This window comes from Pipistrellus hanaki (genome assembly GCF_964339955.1).
Source record: "Pipistrellus hanaki genome assembly, chromosome: 3".
NCBI lineage: Eukaryota > Metazoa > Chordata > Mammalia > Chiroptera > Vespertilionidae > Pipistrellus > Pipistrellus hanaki.
This window is the reverse complement of record NC_140505.1, coordinates 56,440,663-56,463,187: the sequence shown is the minus strand read 5'-3', so window position 1 is coordinate 56,463,187 and position 22,525 is coordinate 56,440,663. Positions and strand designations below refer to the sequence as shown.

The 22,525-nt window shown below is 39.0% G+C and overlaps 1 protein-coding gene across 1 annotated transcript; it reads left to right on the top strand.

Annotated features, from left to right (window-relative positions):
- Positions 1–986: 986 nt before the first annotated feature.
- Positions 987–19,043, top strand: KLF5 (KLF transcription factor 5). The gene is made up of 4 exons (XM_084876485.1): positions 987–1,636; positions 4,117–4,987; positions 5,991–6,050; positions 17,216–19,043. Exons 1-4 carry the CDS (start codon positions 1,376–1,378, stop codon positions 17,392–17,394), a joined length of 1,371 nt encoding a protein of 456 aa, XP_084732611.1. The 5' UTR covers positions 987–1,375; the 3' UTR covers positions 17,395–19,043.
- The last annotated feature ends 3,482 nt before the right edge of the window (positions 19,044–22,525 follow it).

Sequence of the window (22,525 nt, the reverse complement as noted above, 5' to 3'; positions counted from 1 at the left end):
GTCTTTTTTTCGTAGGAAAAGGTGCCACGGTGTTGGTAAATGTGCCACGTTTCTTCTTTGTAAATATTCAACTCCAATTTTTGAACATACAGTTCTAGTAAAAATAAGTCAAAGATGTAATGTCTATTTAAATACATTTGATCTAGTCCTTTGTGCTTAAATTAGATTCCATGCTAAGCTGGAATCAACCGTGTGTTAAAACTTAAACATTTATATGGTCCATCCTCTCCTTCACACACGGATACGAGATAGAAATGTGTGTGAAAACTTCTTACCACTTAAATGCTGTAAAAAAACAAAACAAAAAACAAGCTTGTATGCATGGACTTAAAAAAAAAAAAAAGAATACCTGCCATGAAACCTTTTATGGAGCACATTTCTAATTTGCTTTGCTAAATGGATATATTCCCTGATAAAGCAACACCAGAGACAAGCTCTGCCTTTTAATTTGTTTATCACACCGTTCCTAGCTCTTCGCTAAAGAAAAGTACATTTTGCATATTTTTAAAAATATATATACACCCATGAAACAAGTCTTTCAAAACCTTAGCGCCCCCCTCCCAGCTGCCTCCTGGGTTTCCACTTTTGAGTTTCGGGTCCTTGCACAACACCTAAGACGTGCAGTAAAAACTCTCTTTTCTTCCCATTCCTGGCAGAGAACCGTCCTCCGAGATCTCCCTCCACGTCTCCACCCCGATTCCCTCTCTCTCCCCGGATTCCACCGGCGCCTCCCGCCCTCCGCCCCCCGCTCCCCGCTCCGCCGGGGAACTTGTGTACACACTGCGCGGCCGCCCCGAGCGCGGAGCTCGTGGCTCCGGAGGGGTGCGGTCAGCGCGGCGGAGGCGGGGCTCCGGGAGCGCCTCCTCCTCCTCATAGGCTGGCCGTGCTGGCCAGGCCGGCCTCGGGGCCTCGGGATTCGCCCTTCGCGCTGCCAGTCCGGCCGGCGGGCCACGCCCACCCGGAGTTGGGTAAAAGAGACGCGGGCGTCAAGTGTCAGTAGTCGCGGGGCAGGTACGCGCGTTCGCAGCTCGCTCGCGCAGACCGGCGGTGGCGGCGGGAGCGGGCTCCGGCGAGCGAGAGAGCGGGGCGGGGCGGGAGAAAGTGGCCGCCCGGAGGACGTTGGCGTGTTTTTTTGGTGTTTTTTTTTACGCGTGGCGGAGCGCGGAAGAGTTTTGCTTTCCGTGCGCGCCTTCGAAAGCCGTGCCTACCGGAGTAGTGGGCTGAGGGGTCCGCCCGGAGCCTCCCCTCCTCCGCCTCCTCCTCCTCCTCCTCCGCCGCCTCCGCCCGCGGCCCCGCGCGGAGCTCGCCGGCCCGAGCCACAGCGCGCGCCCCGTGGGAAGCGCGCCCGACCCGCGCCCAGCGCCCCCGAGTGCCCATGGCCACGCGGGTGCTGTCCCTGAGCGCCCGCCTGGGACCCGTGCCGCAGCCGCCGGCCCCGCAGGACGAGCCCGTGTTCGCGCAGCTCAAGCCCGTGCTGGGCGCCGCGAACCCGGCCCGCGACGCGGCGCTCTTCGGCGGCGAGGAGCTGAAGCACCCGCACCACCACCCGCAGGCGCAGCCCGCGCACCCGCAGCCCCCGCAGCCCGCGCCGCCGCCCGCGCCGGGCCCGCGGCTGCCCCCCGAGGAGCTGGTCCAGGTAGGCAGAGCGGCTGCCCCCTTCTTTTCCTCCCGCCCTCCCTGCCTCCCTCCTGCCCGGGGTTCGGGCGTGTCCCGCCGCTGCGACGCGCGGGCGACAGGGGCCGCTCCAGGCTGGGACGCGCGTCGGGGCTCCCCGGGAGCCGGAGCCCGTGGGGCAGCCCCGCCCTGCCCTCCTGGCCAGGGCACCCCGTTTAGCAGGGAGAAAGTCGATCTGGAGAGTGGGGTGGTGTGTGTGTGTGTGTGTGTGTGTGTGTGTGTGTGTGTAGGTGGGTGGGTGGGTGGGTGGTGTCCTTGGATTAGTGGTTCCTGGCCGGTCATCTGGGAAAGATCCCTGGGAAATGGGTGCTCGCGAGCACCTTTGGTTTTTTCTTACATTTGGAGGCTCAGACCGCGTCCCTCACGCCCACATTGAATTCCGCCTTCCTTGCGCCTTCATCCCCGTCTCCTTTCAGGGCACCGATGGCATTGGAAGCCCCCCTCTCCAGGCGCACGTCGTCTGGTGTGAAGTGGAGGCGCACATCGGGGTGCTGGGAGGGTCCTCCCCGGGAAGGGGGGGGGGGGCTATTTTCTTACCTGTTGGCTCACCCTGCTCTAGACGCGATCGGGGAGCTAGCTGCTTTTGGGAGGGAGGCCGGAAAAGCACAGGTTGTATTGGGAGTGCTTTCCATTATTATTATTATTATTATTATTTTGCCTGAAAAGAAAGCCGGGGTGTTGAAAAGAAAGCCGGGGTGTTGTTTTCTCCATGTGTGCGCGCGTCCATTCCCCCGGAGCCGCGCCGAGAGCTGGCAGTTGGCTCTGACACTTGCCCGGCAGCCGAATTAGAGCAGCCGCCTGTTCCTTTCGCCCACGCGAGGGGAGTCATAGAGCCCAGAAAAAACTTCCCGGGACTTTTAGCCTGCCCCAAGGAAGAAAAAAAAAAAAAAATTGGAAGCATACCCACACTCAAACAGCTGGAAGAGCTAAAATCAGAAACCACTAACCACCGCGGGAGCGGAGTGCACGAAAGGGTTTGCTTGGGTGTATTTCGAGGCGCTTCGTGTACTAGCCCCTTTGCTTGCTACATTGTGTGTGTGCTGCCCGGCTCTCACGCGAGTGGGGGGGTGGTGGTGGTGGGGGTCTGCGAGTGTCGCCGTGCTATGAATGGGCAGTGGCATTTGTCAGAGGTGACTCACATGAGAGGGAGAGCGTTAATTTTATTTTTAAATCGTGTTTTTCCGGGAAACCGAGTCTGCATCCTCATCGAAATGATACGAGGTCCGATAGGAAATGCTTTTGAACTTAAGTAGTAGCAAAAAAAAAAAAAAAAAAAAAGACTACTAGATTAAGATGTCACGGCTAATAATTTCTTGAGCCATCTAGTTGAAGATGTCTTTTTTAAAATTTCCTTTTCGGTGTTAAAAGAGGAGTTAAGTTTCTGTGTTCTACTAGGAGAGGAGATAGCTGTAAAAAGGCTTTTAAGACTTGTTACAAGTTGGATTATATATCTTTAAAAAGGCACCAGTTGAAAGCGACTTGGTTATTTCAGGATACCAGCTTTTTTGCATAGGAGACACCGAGAGTACAAGGCTTGATGAGCTTTTTACAGAGGAAGGGGGAATGTAGCGTTGTCTCACTGAGGAGGACATGATAAATGTTTGGCTGATGACTGTGCTGGCCATACAGCAAGCAGCCTCTCCCCACCCACGGGCGCCTTAGCACCACTGTACCAAGGGAGTGATTTTCCCCTAGGTAATTAAAGATCTGTTCCAGATAGGGATATGAATAGGAACATTTCATTATCATATTAACCAATTACAGAATCTGCTGATTAAAATCAACATTTAGAACAAATGTTGAATGTGAACTTGTTCTTTCAGTGGATACTATGTTTTGATCAAAACATTGTATTTAGGTTCCTATTGAATTGTAAACCAAAAAAGGGTACCGAAATAGCTAAGGAATACATTTCATATTAGATATTTAAGCAATATATATAAATAATCAAATAAAAAAAAAAGCCACACAACCTCACAACTTTGCAATATTATATTTAAGGTTTGCTTAGTTAAAAAGCACACACACTTTAAAGACATGTATAATATCGACATAATTGAGGTAGTTTTGCAAACTTAACTGTGTGAATCCTGCTTGTATATGAGGGATAAGGTGTACTATATTCTTGTATCAGAAAGGAGTATGTTCTGTTTGCTTCCTTTTTTCCTTGATTTGCCTCATTCACTTTTTGTCCGCGGTTGATTCTTGGGAGCGATTTTACCAAATACACGTTTTACCGAGTTTCGTAAGGTTTGATGAACCAGTTATTACACAACTGACAAATAAACCTGATATGTTTATAAGCAACATTAGAAGGAGTTTGCCCAAGTACTTTTCACAGGTATTGTTGGGGAATTTTAGTAAGCGCCGCTGGTGTGTCCTTCCTGAGATGATGAATTAGGTGGATTATGCGTTTTTGTATCTTTTTTTCTTTTTTTTCAGACAAGGTGTGAAATGGAGAAGTATCTGACCCCTCAGCTTCCTCCAGTTTCTATGATTCCTGAGCATAAAAAGTATAGACGAGACAGTGCCTCAGTCGTAGACCAGTTCTTCACTGACAGTGAAGGGCTACCTTACAGCATCAACATGAACGTCTTCCTCCCTGACATCACTCACCTGAGAACTGGCCTCTACAAATCCCAGAGACCGTGCGTAACACACATCAAGACAGAACCCGTCACCATTTTCAGCCACCAGAGTGAAACGACTGCCCCTCCTCCGGCCCCAGCCCAGGCCCTCCCCGAGTTCACCAGTATATTCAGCTCACACCAGACCGCAGCTCCAGAGGTGAACAATATTTTCATCAAACAAGAACTTCCTACACCAGACCTTCATCTCTCTGTCCCCCCGCAGGGCCACCTGTACCAGCTACTGAACACACCGGATCTAGATATGCCCAGTTCTACAAACCAGACAGCAGTAATGGACACTCTTAATGTCTCTATGTCAGCCGCCATGGCCGGCCTTAACACACACACCTCTGCTGTTCCGCAGACTACGATGAAGCAGTTCCAGGGCATGCCCCCTTGCACATACACAATGCCAAGTCAGTTTCTGCCACAACAGGCCACTTACTTTCCCCCGTCACCACCAAGCTCAGAGCCGGGAAGTCCAGATAGACAAGCAGAGATGCTCCAGAATTTAACCCCACCTCCATCCTATGCTGCTACAATTGCTTCTAAACTGGCAATTCACAACCCAAATTTACCCGCCACCCTGCCAGTTAATTCGCAAAACATCCAACCTGTCAGATACAACAGAAGGAGTAACCCCGATCTGGAGAAACGACGCATCCACTACTGCGATTACCCTGGTATGTGATCTTGCCTGGTTGAAGCATCACCTATTTAATGTTTGTGTGTATGTGCTTTTTCCCAAACTCAGGTTTTAAGTTACATAGGACAGTACTGCTTATCAATAAAAATCACATACTTTGTTCTTTTCATATCCCTGCTGCCGTGCCTTTCCCTGATGTGTACCAGTTAGTTGTCTACTGCTTATTTGAGGTTTCTTTTTTTTTTTTTAAAGGCTAGACAATTTTGGAAAACGGTTACTTAGACTTTTTTCTTTAATATTAAATAAAAACTAGAATTTTTAGTTATGCCAAAGTTATTTAACATAACAATCTCCAATCATAAATTGGAGCTTTTAATTCTAAATTAAGTACCTGAAAAAAGATTACTTAAGTAAGGCAGGAGAAAATATGGTGTGATGATAGAAGTGGGGATTGAGTAAGGCTGTTATAAGAAGACTGTCTACACAGCAGATTTAAGGGTAGTTCATATATACTCATTCTTGAATGACATACATGACCCAAAATATGAACTGATGATACGGTAGTAATGAATATATTTGCAAGTTGCTGGCATAAGCTAATTTATGAATAAAGCAAGGTATAATTTATTGGCTGTGGTGCAGGAAATGGCATGCCATACTAAATGAAAAAACAAGAAACGTTAGGGGTATAGAAAATGGCAGTCATCTTAGATAATGATTAACATTGTCAGCTCTGAAGCCATTAAAATTTTTAAATCGTTCAAGTATATGTTACTACTTACTATAAAGCACCTACTGGAATATAAACACATTTCCCATTTGTAGCTTGGCTTATTATCCTCTTTTTGCTAAAGTGATACATACACAAAGCAAATCACTCTAACAAGGTAATAGGCAAGTGCTTTTTAAAACCGAAGCTTCAGATATCTAGCATGAGAGATTTCTTCTTTAAAGCCAGATTTTAAACACTGAATCATCAAATGTAAAGATTTCAAAGGATCTCCAAAATGACAAGCTGTTCCTCTCCTGCTTTATTTTAGGCTGCACAAAAGTTTATACGAAGTCTTCTCATTTAAAAGCTCACCTGAGGACTCATACTGGTATGTAATTTTCTTGTTAATTCTGTGAGTTGTGTAAATAGTGTAAGTGGTATTCATCCTTTTAAAAGCCAACACTTGTTTGATCTCTTCTTTCTTCTGTCAACTTTTATTTTTTAATGGCCTACCTTTTCAGCCCTGGCTTGGCTCAAAATTCAGTTCAGTGAAAAAGTCTGGTTCCAGGAAGGCTGATGTTCCCTCACTAAGGCCTTGCCCTGTCACCTCACATAGAATTAATTACCCAAAAATGTAAACAATGATGTTTACTAATGGATTTTTAAAGCTTATAATGGCATTGCTATTTCTTATCATAAAGGGAAGAAATAGAACTAATTTTTTTTCCTTTAACAAATCAGTTGGCTTCTATAAAGCTAAATTAAACATTAAAAACTCGCCCATTTAGCATGTAAAGCCTAACTGCTTAATACATTATCTTTAGTTTTACCATTAGCCTAAAATATCAGTGTTGAGCATGTTTTATGTGCTTGATGAAAGGAAGGGCTGAAATTTCAGAGCATTAAAGTCAAACAGAGATCGGGTCGTAGTTTAGAAGTTTTTCTACACCCTACCCCAGCCCACATGTGATGCATTTGAGAGACTTGATTTTATCTTATATTTCATCCTTTTTCAAAATGTGCTTTTAAATTTTATAAACATCTTTACCAAATGTATTCAATCACTTAAATGCTCCTTAATTTTAAAACTATATCGGAACCCATTTTAGGATGGAACCAGGTGGCATGCTTTCAAACCTCCAAATACCCAAAATATTTTCAAACCTAGAGGTGGTTAGTATTTGTGATTTTGGTTAAATGGATAGCACTAAAGGAAAGAACTTATATGTAAAGTGATTATGTTTTGTTTTTCTTTCATTAAACAAAGCCTAACCTAAAGTTCAGAAGATAAGTTTGCTAATAAAAGCAATGACCTAGCAAAATGTTTTATTCCAGTATTGCTATGGAAACCAAAGTATTCAACAGTTCCTTTGAATGGGTTGTTGGATTAGTGCAAGGACTTGAATCTCCCCAGGCTAGATGTTTCTATGGAAATTGAGTTTTGATAAATGAAGTAGTTATCTCTAACTGCTGCATTAAAAAGTAAAAGCTTTTGAATGAAGGTCAGTTCTGAGACTTAGCACTGAGAGGAATATGACTGCCAGACATTTTGTATGCCTGTTAGGTATTGCTTGATACTTAATAAAACCTACATAGTGTTGGCAACAACGTGGTAGATTCCAGGGCTTTCTGAGAAACTGCTTTTAAAGAAAAGACATCTCTTTTATGAATCAATCAGTGAAATGGATTGTTTTTTGGTCAGCCATTTTCAGATATAGACAATTAGGTTGTATAAAGGAAAAGATCCTATGTTATCAGCGCAAAGTAGAAATTACATTTATAGTTGAATAAACTCCCATTACATGTAGAATAAACTCGATCTAAAGTTTTCAAAATAAAAATGACAGGAACACATTCCCTATAGAAATGCTAACATACTTTTGTGTATGATATATGTTAAGAAAGGAAACATTGAAAACGGGTTTTTACTTGAATTTTATTAAGGAAGTATAAGTATGAAACATTCGAACTATTGTGTTGTGGGGCTTTCTTTCTTTCTTTCTTTTTTTTTTTTTAAGTCCTTGAAAGGAGAGATAGGAGAAGGAACATGTTTTTCATGAGGTTAAAGTCTCCTAATAAAAGAGGGGTGCGATTGCATATAGCGATGTAATCAAGTGCTATTGCAGGGATGTAGTCAGAGCATATCTAAATGGCCTTGCAACCCCTGCAAGCCAGGGTTTAGTGCTCTGAATGCTTATACCTGCAATCCTGGAACTTGACCTGCTGGCAAGGAAATTTAATAGTGGGTTGTCTTAACAAAGCTTGTACTAATAAAAACAAACTGAAAAGAGGACTGAAGCCTAGTTTGGGTCCCTTGCATCAACTTTTTTTTTCACGTGATCGTAAACAGTGTGGCCATGGACATGTAATGAGTGAAACCATTTAATCCAGTTTAATAAAGTTTTGTTTGATAGTCTTTCAGATGCCTTGGGGAGGGTTTGTAACAGACTTGTTCATCTGGCTAAACCCGTTCTTGGGTAATCATAGAGCATTGAGGTTGTTTTCTCCTCATTTCTAGTTTCTAGACAATGCCTTTTAAAATTACCTCTCGCATTGCATCCTCCCTGCCCTGCCTGTTGTTTTTTAATGAATGTATCTGAAGCCAGAAAGGTTTGGGTTCCCCCCCCGCCTCCTTTTTAAGGCTCAGGCATTTCTAAAGTACTTCTCTCATTTAATAGCTTTTCTTGTTCTCTCTCTGTCCTCCCTGCCCAATCTATATGGAAATGTTGATCTTCTATTTGACAATATAAAAGTTATTTTTTAAATGACTGCCATTTTGCAGGCAGAATGTGAAGCACCCTAGCATTTCTTTGGAATGAAATTGTAAATGCTTTAAAATGTCAAGTTACCTTATGCTTTAAAAATGGTTTAAGCAATTAAAACAACCTACATCTGAGTTCCATTGCTGATTCCGAATTTTCAGATTGTAAATGCTTCTTAACTTGATTTGCAAATTGAACATAAGGAAATAGTCTTTCCAAAACAAGACTTTTCAAAAACAATTTTGGATGAAAGAATGATATTTTCTTGAACCAGAAGTCTCATAGCATTCAAGTTTTTCCTAAGTTCAGACCCTTTGGGTTGTTTTTTTATTTTATTATTAATTCAGAAAGAGTAGACAATACCAAGTTCTGTCTTCGTATGATTAGACAAAATATCTGACTCAATTTCAGGAAATAATGATATTTCACTTTTAAAAGCATGTTATGTCTTTATGTACATGATGACATACATAAAAGGTGCCCCTTATATAGAGAGAGGTGTGTGGGTGGTTGTGTATGTTACAATGCCATGTCATGCCTCTCCTTAGACATAATCGTGGCTGCTTCTAGGTAAGTGTCAAGAAGTGGTAAATTTCCAAATCAAAATACTTGTACTTTTAACATTTAAATGTGAACATTACTAAATTTGAGTATACCTCATGATGTATTCAAGGGGCTGCACTCATTGCCACCGTTTAAAAGTTGCTCCCAAGCAGCTTGCTTTTTCTAAAAATTCACATACCATTTTGCCTATCTTTAATTTCATAATGAGGTTTAAAATAACTCAGAGTATAGTAAGTACAAAGAAAAATTTGGAAGAAATTGAAAAGTTGTTCTTACCACTCATACTGGGTATTTTTTTGTTGTTTGTTTGTTTTTTGTATGCTTATGAGTACCATAAGTTAAAATATACTTTTTACATTGAATGTGGAAATTTCTTTGAAAACTTGTGCCCAAACGTTAGTAAAAAAGTACTTTCCGAAGAAAAAATTCTGAAAAAGTAGATAGTGAACATAATATAGGTGTTTGAAACCTAGTGGTTTTAGTCTCATGTGTGAATATGCACTTAACCCTAGGGGCTATGCTAAAGCACTTGGGGAATTAGGGTCTAGTAACATTTTTAGATCACTTATCAGTCTTGGCTATCTGGAACAGGGCAGAAAATGAGCACTTGTACAGAAAAAGTCTTTGAGCAGCATGCACACTTGGCTCAAGTATCCCTTAGACCCACACTCTGTGCACGAGCTGTTAAGGTACACTGATCCCAAAATGGCTTGCTAATGGTTGACAGGATTGGAAACAACCCCACAAAAGAAAATGGAAACCTACAAATAGCATAGGAACACAAAATGGACTCACTGTCAGTGCTGCATTGCACAGTGAGCTGTGTTCGGGATTCCGGAGGAAGTCTTAGAAAGATTTTTAGCGCAAGCCTAGTTGGGAAGGGGGTAAAGTCCCATGTTCTGCTTTACTTGATTATGTAGGACACTATTTCCTAATGACATTTATATTAAAATGCCACTATGTGTGTTTTAAAATCATAATCTCTGCTTGAGATTTGTTGCTAAGCATTGATTTTAGTCTGTTTGGGTACTAAAAAAATCCTTAGATATAAATTTCTGTATAATTCTATGCTCTGCATTACTATCTATTAAACATGCTATGTATAATTTTTTATTTTTAAAATATTGAGTGTTTGACAATTTTTTTTTTGTATTTTCCCTATAAAAGAAATATTAAAAATATTCTGAATATGAGTTTTTTGGTTTGGAAATGTGGAAAAGAGTGTGAATGGCTTTTAAAAATATAAAAATTTTCACTAAAAAATTATTTAGAACTAAAATCAGCATAAGGATACACACACACACACACACATATATATATATATATATATATATATATATATATATGTAATATCTGGACTTTATGGAGATGAATGATATAATTTGGATCTAGGGATCAATATTGGTTAAATGTGTAATTTTTGTTACTGGTAGAGGTTAAAATTTTGCAGATTGAAATTTAGTGCCCAATGATTTTTTTGAGTCTGTATTTCAAAGCTGTGCAGGAAAAAGTATCAATTTAGCTTATAGTGTTAGATGTTACTAAAATATTTGTAAATTATTTTCATTTGTAGCTTTATTTTATATTTTGACAATTTCAAGCTTATGTAAAATAAAATAAAAAAGTAGTGGTTTAAAGAGACCTGCTGGTCTCAGACCTCTGGAAAGGTATTTATGAGTTTGAAAGCTTAGAAACAATTTCTTTTTAATGACTCTCACTGGGAAGATTAAACCTTGCTTTTAGGACTTGTTCTTTCACCTGAAAAACATTTACATAGGAAATTTTTGTTCTGCAATGATAAAGCTTGTCAAAGGTTAAGAAGTTTAATTTGATTGCATTCTTTTACCAATCTTGCAGTGAATCTCTTATAAACTAGTGGGAGAAGATCATTTCTAAGTAGATTAAATAGAATTGCTAAAGTTGAAATAGAAACAATCAGCTGAAAAGGTAGTTTAATCACCCAAGGTTTCTACTTTGTCAGATATTTTTAGTTCTATAGAATGTAGTAGCTGTTTACTTCACGACCTACATCTTTTCTGGTGAAAGCTTAGAAACAAAGTAATGTCCTACTTTAGTAAAAGTATCTCTGTGGCAGCATTCTTATTCTGTCAGCTGTGTTATTTATATTCAAGGATCTCCAGCAATTCTGATTAAGGGTAGCTTATTCTTTTAGAAGTACCCTGTCACTAACATTCATTAAAAAACATCTAGGCAAAAGAATAAATTTCTTTTTTAAATAACTTTATTGAATGCAAACCTTTGAGTTGGGAGGAATCCTCTTGGTCAATTCAAATTGAGAGAAAGGAATAAACCAGAGAGACAAGTACCATATGATTTCACTCATATGTGGAATCTAATGAACAAACGGAACCAACAAGCAAAATAAAAACAGATTCACAAATGGGGAGCTGGCAGACAGCTCTGCTGGGTGGGGTTGGGGAGGCCTGGGAGAGATTGAACAAAAAAGGGGGAAAAAAAGATACTCGTGGACATGGACAACGGTGTAGTGATTGGAGAGGGAGGAGGAGGGGTAGATGGAGGTGGAAGAGGGTATAAGAGGATAAATGGTGATAGAAAAAATAAAACAGGATATTTAGTACACATTCGGTGCTGGGAAAATAAAAACATGGACTTTTTCTGTATTGTCAAAGTAAAGGTAAAATATTTCAATACTTGAAAAAATTTTAGTTTGTACCCTTATTATGAGAAAGTGAATCTGAATGTTGTCTTTAGACTGAACAATTGGTATTTCATTCCACTGTTAATGACAGAGGATGTTTTCCATTGTTTTTGTTGAGAATCCTCAGTAGCAGCAGTAGCTTAGAGCCTAGAGATTCATTCTGTTGGATATAGACAGTCCTTTGGCAGCTTATCCCCGTATCCAGCCCCGTTTAGGTTTGGCAGATCACTGCTCTTTGTTCCCAGGAGGAGGACCAGCAGTACGGCCTCCAGAATATCTTAGCTTTCCTCAAATGTATCTAATACTATAGAAGAAAACTTGTTTGTGTAGAGTTTACTTATTCCTGTACAACTGTTGTATGAATAATACCTGATTGTGAACTTGGCCTCCTGAAGAGGCAAAAAGCACGATTCTCACATAAATGCACATTCAGTCAGATTATCCTCGGTGGTCTGAGGCAGTAGAGAAAAACCCCTATTGCAGGTAGGGCCATAAAAAAAGGATAATCCAATAATCTCACACTAGATGCTATCCTGTCTCTTACACTTTCCCTTCTTTTCATTAATGAAAATAACAGAGCTGATCAGACTTCAGCCAAATATGTGGTTGTTCTAAAGAAGTATTAAGAGAAGTGTGGCATTTATAGCCAGAATAGAAGCCAGTGTTTGTCCTTGAGGAACTTTCAAAGCCAGTCGAGGCAAAATTATAACTATTTGAAGCCTTCATGCAGCAGTATAGGTGCAAGTGAAACCAGTCATTCAAAAGAGAATTTAACTGATGCTAATAAAGATATTTTTTAAGTTACTGGCATTGACATAAAATTAGGAATTATTGAGCATAAATCATCCTACTTGTTCTTTTTTAAGATATCTAATATCTAATATTTATGGATTTCTTTAATTTGGATTAATGTTTTTTATTTCTTTACCTTTTATTTAAAACTGTAGAGACTGTTTCACACTCTAAAAATTCCTTAAGTTTCTAATTATTTTGGAAAAAAACTAATTTCTAAATTGAATGAAAATATTTTCCTTCTGAAATATTAGCTTGCTTTGAGACTCAGATTTTAAGTACTAATTATTAAAATTATTTATTCTACTTTAACAGTTTAAGTCTCAATATAGGATATGGATTTTAAGTTCCTTGAATCCGGGGACCAAGTCTTACTTTTTGTATTTTGCAAGTCATTATTTAGTACAGGTTACACTCTTATTTACTAAACATTGGCTTTAATTCTGATGGTTTTAGCCTTTATCAGATATCATTGATTTGGATAATCTCTAAGCTTTCAGAAAGAAAACCAGATATGTAGATTTGCTATGATAAACTTAAAAAAAACCAACATGCTATTGATTTCAGAGAGGAAGAGAGATTGAGAGATGGAAACATCAGTGGTGAGAGAGAGTCTCTAATCCACTTGCCTCCTGTATGCCCCACACTGGAGGTGGAGCCCATAACCCAGACACATGCTCTGATGGGGAATCAACCATGACCACCTGGTTCATAGGACAATGGTCAACCACTGAGCCACGCCGGCTGGGCTGCTATAATAAACTTTTAAAAAGTCACAAAATAACAAAATATTTTCATCTATGATATTTTTCTTTTGTTAGAAAAATCTATGTAGAACATTCTAGGGAAAGGCTTTGGTATGAGTCTATTGAATATGTTCGGCAGAGCAGAGAAATCTCCCATTCTGTTAATGCTAGGTTCAGAATTTTTTACCTGTTCATCAGAGAGGAAAAAATAAGAATTTTTTAGTTCATCACTAAAGATTTTTCAAATACTTCGTAAACATATTGTGTGGCTAACCCACGGAAATTCACTTAGCCTGGGATAAAGGGGAACCACCATAATATATAAAAAGCCAGGGGCCATCACAACCAAAACAACCGGACAGATGACTGAACACAGACTGCGTGGGGAGACCAGACCAGCAGGGGGGCAGTTGGGGGCAATCAGGCAGGCAGACAGGTGAGCAGTTTAGGAGCCAGTGGTCCCAGATTGTGAGAGGGATGTCTGACTGCCGGTTTAGACCCAATCGGACATCTTCTGAGGGGTCCCAGATTGAAGAGGGTGCAGGCTGGACAGAGGGGATCCCTATGCATGAATTTTGTGCACCGGGCCTCTAGTTGTTAGATAATAATTGGGATCGGGGACGAAACCAGTTTGGCTCAGTGGATAGAGCGTCAGCTTGGGGACTGAAGGGTCCCAGGTTTGATCCCGGTCAAAGGGCATATAGCTTGGTTGCAAGCATATCGATGACTCTCTCTCATTGATGTTTCTAACTCTCTATCTCTCTCTCTTCCTCTCTGTACAAAATCAATAAAATATATATATTTTAAAAAAATAATAATTGGGATCGTCAATGCCAACACAGGTCAGTTTTCAGGACTCAGTGCTTCAGATAGTCTGGGTTAAGGCCTACTTGGAGTCCCTTAAATTTAACTGACCTTCAGAAGTGGCCTTGAAATCTTTAAATAAATTTGAACACTATCTAGGTGTTCTCTAAATCATTCATATAGAGAGTATTAATGTTTGCTAATGGAGGGCTTAAGAAGGACATTAGGGATAAGTGGCAGGCTAGGATTCTTAATGTGGAGCTCATCATTTTTTACTTCTAACTCAAGCTATTGTGAGGACTAAGTGAAACTATTGAGAAGTGCCTAACTCTAGAATGTGCCCAGTGGATGTTCATGCCTGTGCCTGGAATTGTTTTTGTTAAATATTTTTTATAAAATATATTGATTGACTTCGTCAGTATGGATAGTGTATATGTTTAAGTTGGACTTTTTTTTTTTTTTTTTTTAAATTAGGGATTCCTAACAAAAATAGTCCTAGTAATTTTAAAATAGAATGAGAGAATGTATACTTCATTTGCGATAAAGTGGAAGCTTGTTTTCCAGGCTGTACATACTTGTCACTTTTTTCTCTTTGCCTTTGGAGAGTTTCGCATTAACAACACGAGAACTTAAAAATAACGTTGATGTTGAAAGAGCTTAACTAAATATTTTAAATTGGTGGTATTGGAAAAGGATTCTGTAAAAATCCAATTAAACTTTTGAAAGTTCTGTCCTGTTGAAATAACTTAAAGGAAGTCAGTTTGGTTTCCCAGAAGTACTGTGCATAGTGTTTCTGGCTGAGGAAGAAAGGCACAAATTGGCTATTTGGCCAGAAATTGGGTACCAGCTTCCTCTACAGTGTTTTACTTGAGCCGTGTTGACACTTGAACAAATCCCATAGAAACTGCCCAAAGTGGGGAACAGTTGTCCTTGCTTTTATAGTCAAGACTTGGTCCCATAATTAATGTCCCAGACACTGGTAGTATTCTTGGCTGAACAACCTATAGATGTGCATAATTTGGGAGCAAAATCACAAATATTTTAGGAAGTTTAATAGCTACCGTTTTCTAACCAATCAGTAAAGTAAACTTTAAAAAAATATTGGTACAGTTTATTGCTCCATAGCCAATAAAAATAGTGAACAAAAAGAGTCTAGTGTCCCTAGTTTCTTAAACTCTGAAAAGTCAGAATGATTTTTAAAATTGGGGCACTTGAGGAATTTTTTTCCTTGCCTCAGACAGCAGCAATAATTTGCCATTAAGTGACAGTAAGGTATTTAACCAACATGTTTGTTTTTGTGACTTTATTTTTCATGAGGAACAAAAACAAGTGTGCAAAAAGATAAAAAATTTTTGGTATTTGATTTACATCTGCAAGAGTGATAGCTCCCTATACTGCTATTATTAAAACGTCTAAGAAATAAACAGATTAAATGTGATTATAAGCGGGGAAAAAAGTAATTTATTTCTTATGTTACTTAAAAGGTTTGAGTGTATTAGCTTAAAATCTTAGAATTTACTATGAGAAGAAAAAACAATCCAGGAATTGTGATGTCTATTTTAAAAATAGAGTGATAGGAACCAAAAAGAGAATTTAAAAATAAAAATAGTTGTGTCTTGGTTCAGAGCCAGAGAAGAGGAGACAGGAAAGGTGGCTTGGGGATGCATACCATAAGGAGTTGAAAGAGAAATCTCATGGGAAATAATTGGTACAAATTTCACAGAGCCAGGGTGGTCCTTACGGAGTTTAGTTTGAGAAACAGACTGGTTATCAGAATAGAAAAACCATATTAAGCACAAGCTGTAGTAGAAATCTCAGTTGATGTGGGCAATGTCATTTAAAATGTGGACACAGTTGAGTAATCTTACAACTTCCTGAATATGATACTGCTAAATCAGGCAGAAAGGTGGTTGAGTTTCATGGTGACAGTGTTCAAGGCAACCCTGAGGTCCTTCTCTTTCAGAAGAAAACATTTTAAAAGGAATTTCAGAGTTTTAAAATGCATCCATATACAACTCGACTATAAACCAACAATACTTTTAATATGTAAATTTATCTCACAAGCTCTCATCTTAAACTAACATTCATAGGCAACTATAATAATGAAGCATACTATATAGAAACTAGTAAAGTTCAGTGGGAGATTCTTAGAGTTTAGGATTTATTTAGGGGACTACATAATCTCAAAATAGGATTAATTAATTCTAAAACTAGTAGCTTTGAAAGATTAGCAAACTTTAGATAACTTTAAGAGTAATACAAATTGCCATCGGGTGGCAGCTCAGTTATCAACTAAAGAGAGCTGTGAAAGAATAGGTAGATTGAATGATTAGGGACTTTTAAAAAGTACGTATTAACACATGTAAGCTCCATGAAGCCAGGCATTTTTTGTTTTACTGGCTGTGCTATTCCAAGCATTCAGGGCAGTGCCACCCATATAGTAGGAACTTGGCAAATCATGTATAAGAATGGGCAGTGCTTTACAAAGAAAGAGGAATGCAAGTATTCTTCTTTCTTTGTAAAGCAAAGAAAGATATAAATCAGGAAGTATTAGAATTATTATGGTTGTTTCATGACTAAAGTGAAATGGTTAGTATAAGACTGATCTGGTTGAGCAGTTTATTAAATAATCAAATGCTGTATAAAGCTTTAACAACATTGAACTTGAAACTTCTTGTTCTGCTTCAATGTGTATGTACCACTGTGGATTTCAAAGAGCAGGTGCCCTAATACCCCATTTTGGAGGCTGTGTGTTCAAGGGAACTGTTGTATATACTGGCAGTTTTAGTCTGGCTAATAGAGAAACGTAGAGGACCAGTCTGTGAAGTAAAGGGTTGCAGTTGTGGGACTTTAAATTCATTGTATCGGTGATCTGAGAAGTACCCTCCCTCTTAAGTACAGTCTTTAATTTTTTCTTCTCTTGGTCAACTTATAGCCGTTAGTCCTAATCTCACTTAATGTGGGTTTGTAGACATTGTGTTCCCATAGTAATGATAAAGCCACCCAAGCTATCTAGCTATTTTTATGGATTTACATATACAGGAGCGCTGATTCAACTTGCACATTTAAAATTGCAAGTTTTTCATTCTTTACTTTCTCTTTATGATTTCTTTATATGGTTTTTTAAAAATTTCTTTTCAGGCAGGATCTATGATGTTTGTCTAAACAAGCAGGGCACCTCATCTCTTCTTGTTCATTGTCACAGGTGAGAAGCCATACAAATGCACCTGGGAAGGCTGCGACTGGAGGTTCGCTCGCTCGGATGAGCTGACGCGCCACTACCGGAAGCACACCGGGGCCAAGCCGTTCCAGTGCGGGGTGTGCAACCGCAGCTTCTCCCGCTCCGACCACCTGGCCTTGCACATGAAGAGGCACCAGAACTGAGCTGCGGCGAGGGCCCGCGTGCCCGTGCAGTCACACCGCTGGTCTGCAGCTCATTTGGCAAAATTTTAACTACAAACTTAACTATATATATATAAAAAGCAAAAGCAAAAAAAAAAAACACCTGGAAATGTATATTTTGTATATTTGAGAAAACGGAGTACATTGTATTAATGCCAAAGTGTGTTTGGTCCTTTTAGGAATCTGGAATGTTTGCTGTAATGTATATGGCTTTACTCAAGCAGATTTCATCTCATGACAGGCAGCGCATCTCAGCGTGGGTGGGGGGATGGGCGCGAAATGTGTTTGCCGCGTTTTTTACCTAAGCACCACCGTTTAACGTGACAGTGTTTAGTAAACAAGTCAGTTGGCAGGCACAGGAAGAAGGCTGGATTGTATGTCAAGATTTTACTTGACATCAAGTTGTTTTTCAATAATAGAATGATTCCTTAGAGGTACGCAGTGTACCTGGCAATTCACAAATAGCCATTGAACAAATAAGTGTTTGTTTTGTTGTTATGTTTTTTTATGAGTTGCCTATATTTGCTATTCAAGATTTTGTAAATATGCAAATCAGCTTTATAGGTTTATTACAATTTTTCTAAGATACTTTTGGGGAGAAATCATAAGTAATTTGAAAATAACCATGAGTACATTTACAGTTAGAATTTTGTTGTAAGATACCTCTTAAAACCTTATCAAATTCATTTCTTTGGGGGAAAGATAATCATTCAAATGAACTTAAAAAGCAGGTTTAATGCACTGATTAAAATGGGATTTTATTTTAAATATGAAAGAGTTTTATATGAATGGTGAACTCAAGAGCTTAAAGATAGTTACAATATATGAAAGTTAAACCTCTTGAAATAAGCTAAACAGTATCATTTTACAGGAGGAGGACTTAACGTAGTTTTCACATGGCAATGCTGAATTTATGATGCAGTTTTCATGTATGAAAATGTTGAATTTATGATGCAGTTTTCATATACTGAGTTATTCATACAGTACTGTTGGTTAAATGCCAGCTTAAGTGGATTTTGCATGTAATATACAGTGACACAGTAATTTTACCTAAATTACAGTGCAGTTTAGTTAATCTATTGTTCATATTGACTCAGTGTCTACCTTTAATTACAAATGACATGTTGAAAACTTAAGGAAGCAAGTGCTGCATATATGCAATATAAAATAGTAATGTGATGCTGATGCTATTAACCAAAGGGCAGAATAAATAAGCAAAATGCCAAAAGGGGTCTTAATTGAAATGAAATTTTAATTTTGTTTTTAAAATATTGTTTATTTATTTTGTGGTAATATAGTAAGTTTTTTTTTTTTTTAGAAAATTTTCATAACTTGATAAATTATAGTTTTGTTTGTTAGAAAAGTTGCTCTTAAGACGTGTAAATAGATGACAAGTGGTGTAAATAATTTTGTAAGCGGCTTCAAAATGTTTATACGTGGAACATAACTACATAAAAAGCTAAAATCGGTTGCTGTTTTGCTTCTTTTTCCCTCTTATTTTTGTATTGTGGTCATTTCCTATGCAAATAATGGAGCAAACAGCTGTATAGTTGTAGAATTTTTTTGAGAGAATGAGATGTTTATATATTAATGACAATTTTTTTTGGAAAATAAAAAGTGCCTAAAAGATTCATGTTGTGCCTTCTTCACCTACAATAGCAAAACTGGCAAATTTTGGAAAACAAAAACTAGTAAACTATATTTCTAAAGCTATTTAAAGCCACAGTCACCAACTGGTAGTCTGCAAACCACTGGTGGTCTGTGAGGTCCGAGAGTCTGGCAACCACTGGTTTAAAGGGTCTGTTTATCAGGGCAGTTAATAAAAGTTCTTACATTGATCAAATACCTATCTTTGTTTAAGACAAAAGACCTCTCATGTCTTAAACAAAGGTAGGTATTTGTTCTATGAATCTATAATTAGAGGTATAAAGGGAGGCATAATTCATGAATGCTGATTCTTTCCCCCCTCCTGCCCCCCCCCAATGTGGTGAAAATGGAACTTTGGTCTTCCTCCTAAAAACTTAATCCCAGTTGTTTGATGAGAAACACATAAGATAAATCCCAATTCAGGGACATTCTACAAAATAACTATCCAGCTCTGGCCAGTGTGGCTCAGTTGAGCCAAAATGTCTGGTTCTATTCCCAATCAGAGCAAATGGCTGGGTTGTAGGTTTTGGGACCCAGGGTGCCCTCCCTCCACCACTGAGGTTTCCTCTCTTTAATAAAAAACAATGTGAAACATACCCAGTGCGAAACTGTCAATATGAAAAACAAGGAAAAATCAAAGAAGCTGTCAGCAGGAGAAGCTCAAGGAAACATGACAACTAAATGTAATATGTAAATTATAGGGGATTCTGGCACACAAAAAAGCACTTTAGGGAAAAATGGGAAATTGGATAAAATATGGAATTAAAATTTAATTTTTTTAGTTAATCCTCACCTGAGGATTTTTTTTTTTCATTGAATTTTTTAGAGAGTGGAAGGGAGGGGATAAGACAGACAGACACATTACTTACCTCCTGCATGTGCCTAATCAGGGCTGGGAACTGAGGTACACACCTTACCTAGAATTGAACCCAGGACCCTTCTCTATGCAGGCCAGGGTTGGGATTTAACATTTTAATATTGGTTTACTGCTTATGACATGTGTCACACATTAAACTACTAGATGCTCAGTGCACAAAATTTGTGCACTGCATCCTCTGGCAACCCCAGGACCACTGGCTCCTAACTGCTCGCCTGCCTTCCTTATCACCTCTTACCCCTCTGCCTGCCTGCCTCATCACCCCTAATGGCTTGCTTGCCTGGCTGATTGCTCCTTTACCGCTCACCTGCCTGACTGATCGCTCCTAACTGCCTCTGCCTCAGCCCCTGCCACCTTGGCTTCATCTAGGACATCCGGAAGGCTTGGTGGTCTAATTAGCATATAATCTTTTTATTATAGATAATGGAGAATAGGGAGGGATATAACAGGAATTCCATTTTATCTTTGCAGTAATTCTACAAATCTAAACTTTTAGAATAAGCTTTTTATTTAAAAAATTATATTTTATTGATTCAGAGAGGAAGAGAGAGGGAGATAGAAACATCATTGATTGGCTGCCTACTGCATGCCCCCTACTAAGGATCGAGCATGTGTCCTTGACTGGAATCAAACCCAAAACCCTTCAGTACACAGGCCGACACTCTATCCACTGAATCAAACCAGCTAGGGCAAGAAGTACTTTTAGAAGCAACGAATCAGTGTGACATATTTTATGTATTTTTCAATAAATGGGAAAATCTCTGATATTGGAGCTGAAATGAAATTTTCAGTTATGTAATATGACATCATAAGTTTAGCTAGACTCTTTTGTTGTTGTTGTTTAATTTAAAGTCTTTATTGTTTAAAGTAGTACATATGTCTTCTTTTTCCCCCAATGACCTCTCCCTGGCCACTCCCATGCCCAAGCACATGCCCTCACCCCCCTTGTGTCTGTGTTCATTGGTTATGCTCATAGGCATGCATACAAGTCCTTTGGTTGATCTCTTACTCCTCCCAGGCCCCCTCCACCTTCCCTCAGGTTGGAAGGTCTGTTTGATGCTTCTATGTCTCTAGCTCTATTTTATTTAATCAGTTTATGTTATTCATTATATTCCACAAATGAGTGAGATCATGTGATATTTATTTTTCTCCAATTGGCTTATATCGCTTAGCATAATGCTCTCCAAGACCATCCATGCTGTTGCAAATGGTAAGAGTTCCTTCTTTTTTATAGCAGCATAATATTCCATTGTGTAGATGTACCACAGTTTTTAAACCCATTTGCTGATGGGCACTTTCACTGTTTCCAAATCTTAGTTATTGTATATCTAGTCTCTTGAGTCCTCATTCTTCCCTGTCATTTTAAGTTAATATCCAGCTCAAGAATATAATACAAATCACTCCCTAGCCAGAATTTCTCATTTTTATAAATTTTTTTTGGCTTAAATTTATTTCTAGAAATTGAAATAGGGAGGCTATAGTGTTTTGTTTTGTTTTGTTTAAGCAACTCCATATATATGTCCAGTAACAAATCAGGGGTGTATCAGTATTCAGTTGTAATTGATAATTCTGTGGATTACAAAATTTCCTTGTGAGTAGAAACTTTCACTTATTTTGGTTCCCAGCACTTAATTGTATTAATCTTCCTAAAACTTAAATACTATTGTATTTTACTCCAGGTTGCAGAGCACAAATGTTTTGAGTCCTCTTTCCCTCTCTTTTGTCTGCTCAAACTCACTTCAGGCCCTCTGTCTGTATTAACCACACTCATTAGAACTTCGTTTGTATTTGGAGACATGATAATTTAACATTTGAATTATTTTCTACCATAAATGTTTTTCTTCTTTTTTTTTCTTCTTTTTAATTTATCTTTATTGTTGAAAGTATTACAGATGTCCTCTCTCTCTCCACCACACTAACCCCCTCCACTCTGCACCTGCCCCACCCCCACCTTCACTGCATTATTATCTGTGTCCATGAGTTATGCATATATGCATATATGTGTTTTTATTCCTCAGATTGTCAGCTCCTTGGAAGAAGCACCACTTCTTAGATTGCCTTTGTATTTCTTGCTCTTATTGATAAAGTAGATGTTAAAAAATAACTATGGAGCTGTATGAAATGGCTTAAGCCCAGCAGGAATGGAATCAATCTAATTATCTCCAATTTTCCTTTTAGCTATAGCAACACTATAGCATGTTGCTATAATGTTGGTTTTAGATTGTTGATACGGTGTGTGTGAAACAGATAAGGTGAGCAAACAGGTAATGCCTTGTGAATTTTTAAACATTAGGGTGTTTTCAAGGGAAAATTATTTTAGACAACTATGACTAAATGCCCTTCAACTCTGCAAATAATGTAATTGCTGATTATTAGCACATCCATTAAATGAATATTTGGTTTTCAAACATTCTGACCAGCCTCATGATAAACAAGCTATTCCAACTAGATGAAAATTGATAATTCATCAGGTTCCAATTGGCCAGAAGGCAATCCTGTGGCTTGATTTCAGGTAAGTAATGCTCTGAGTTTTGTTTAATTAAGTTCTCATCTCCACTTCCCAGTTACCTTGTTTTTTATTTTGCTTCA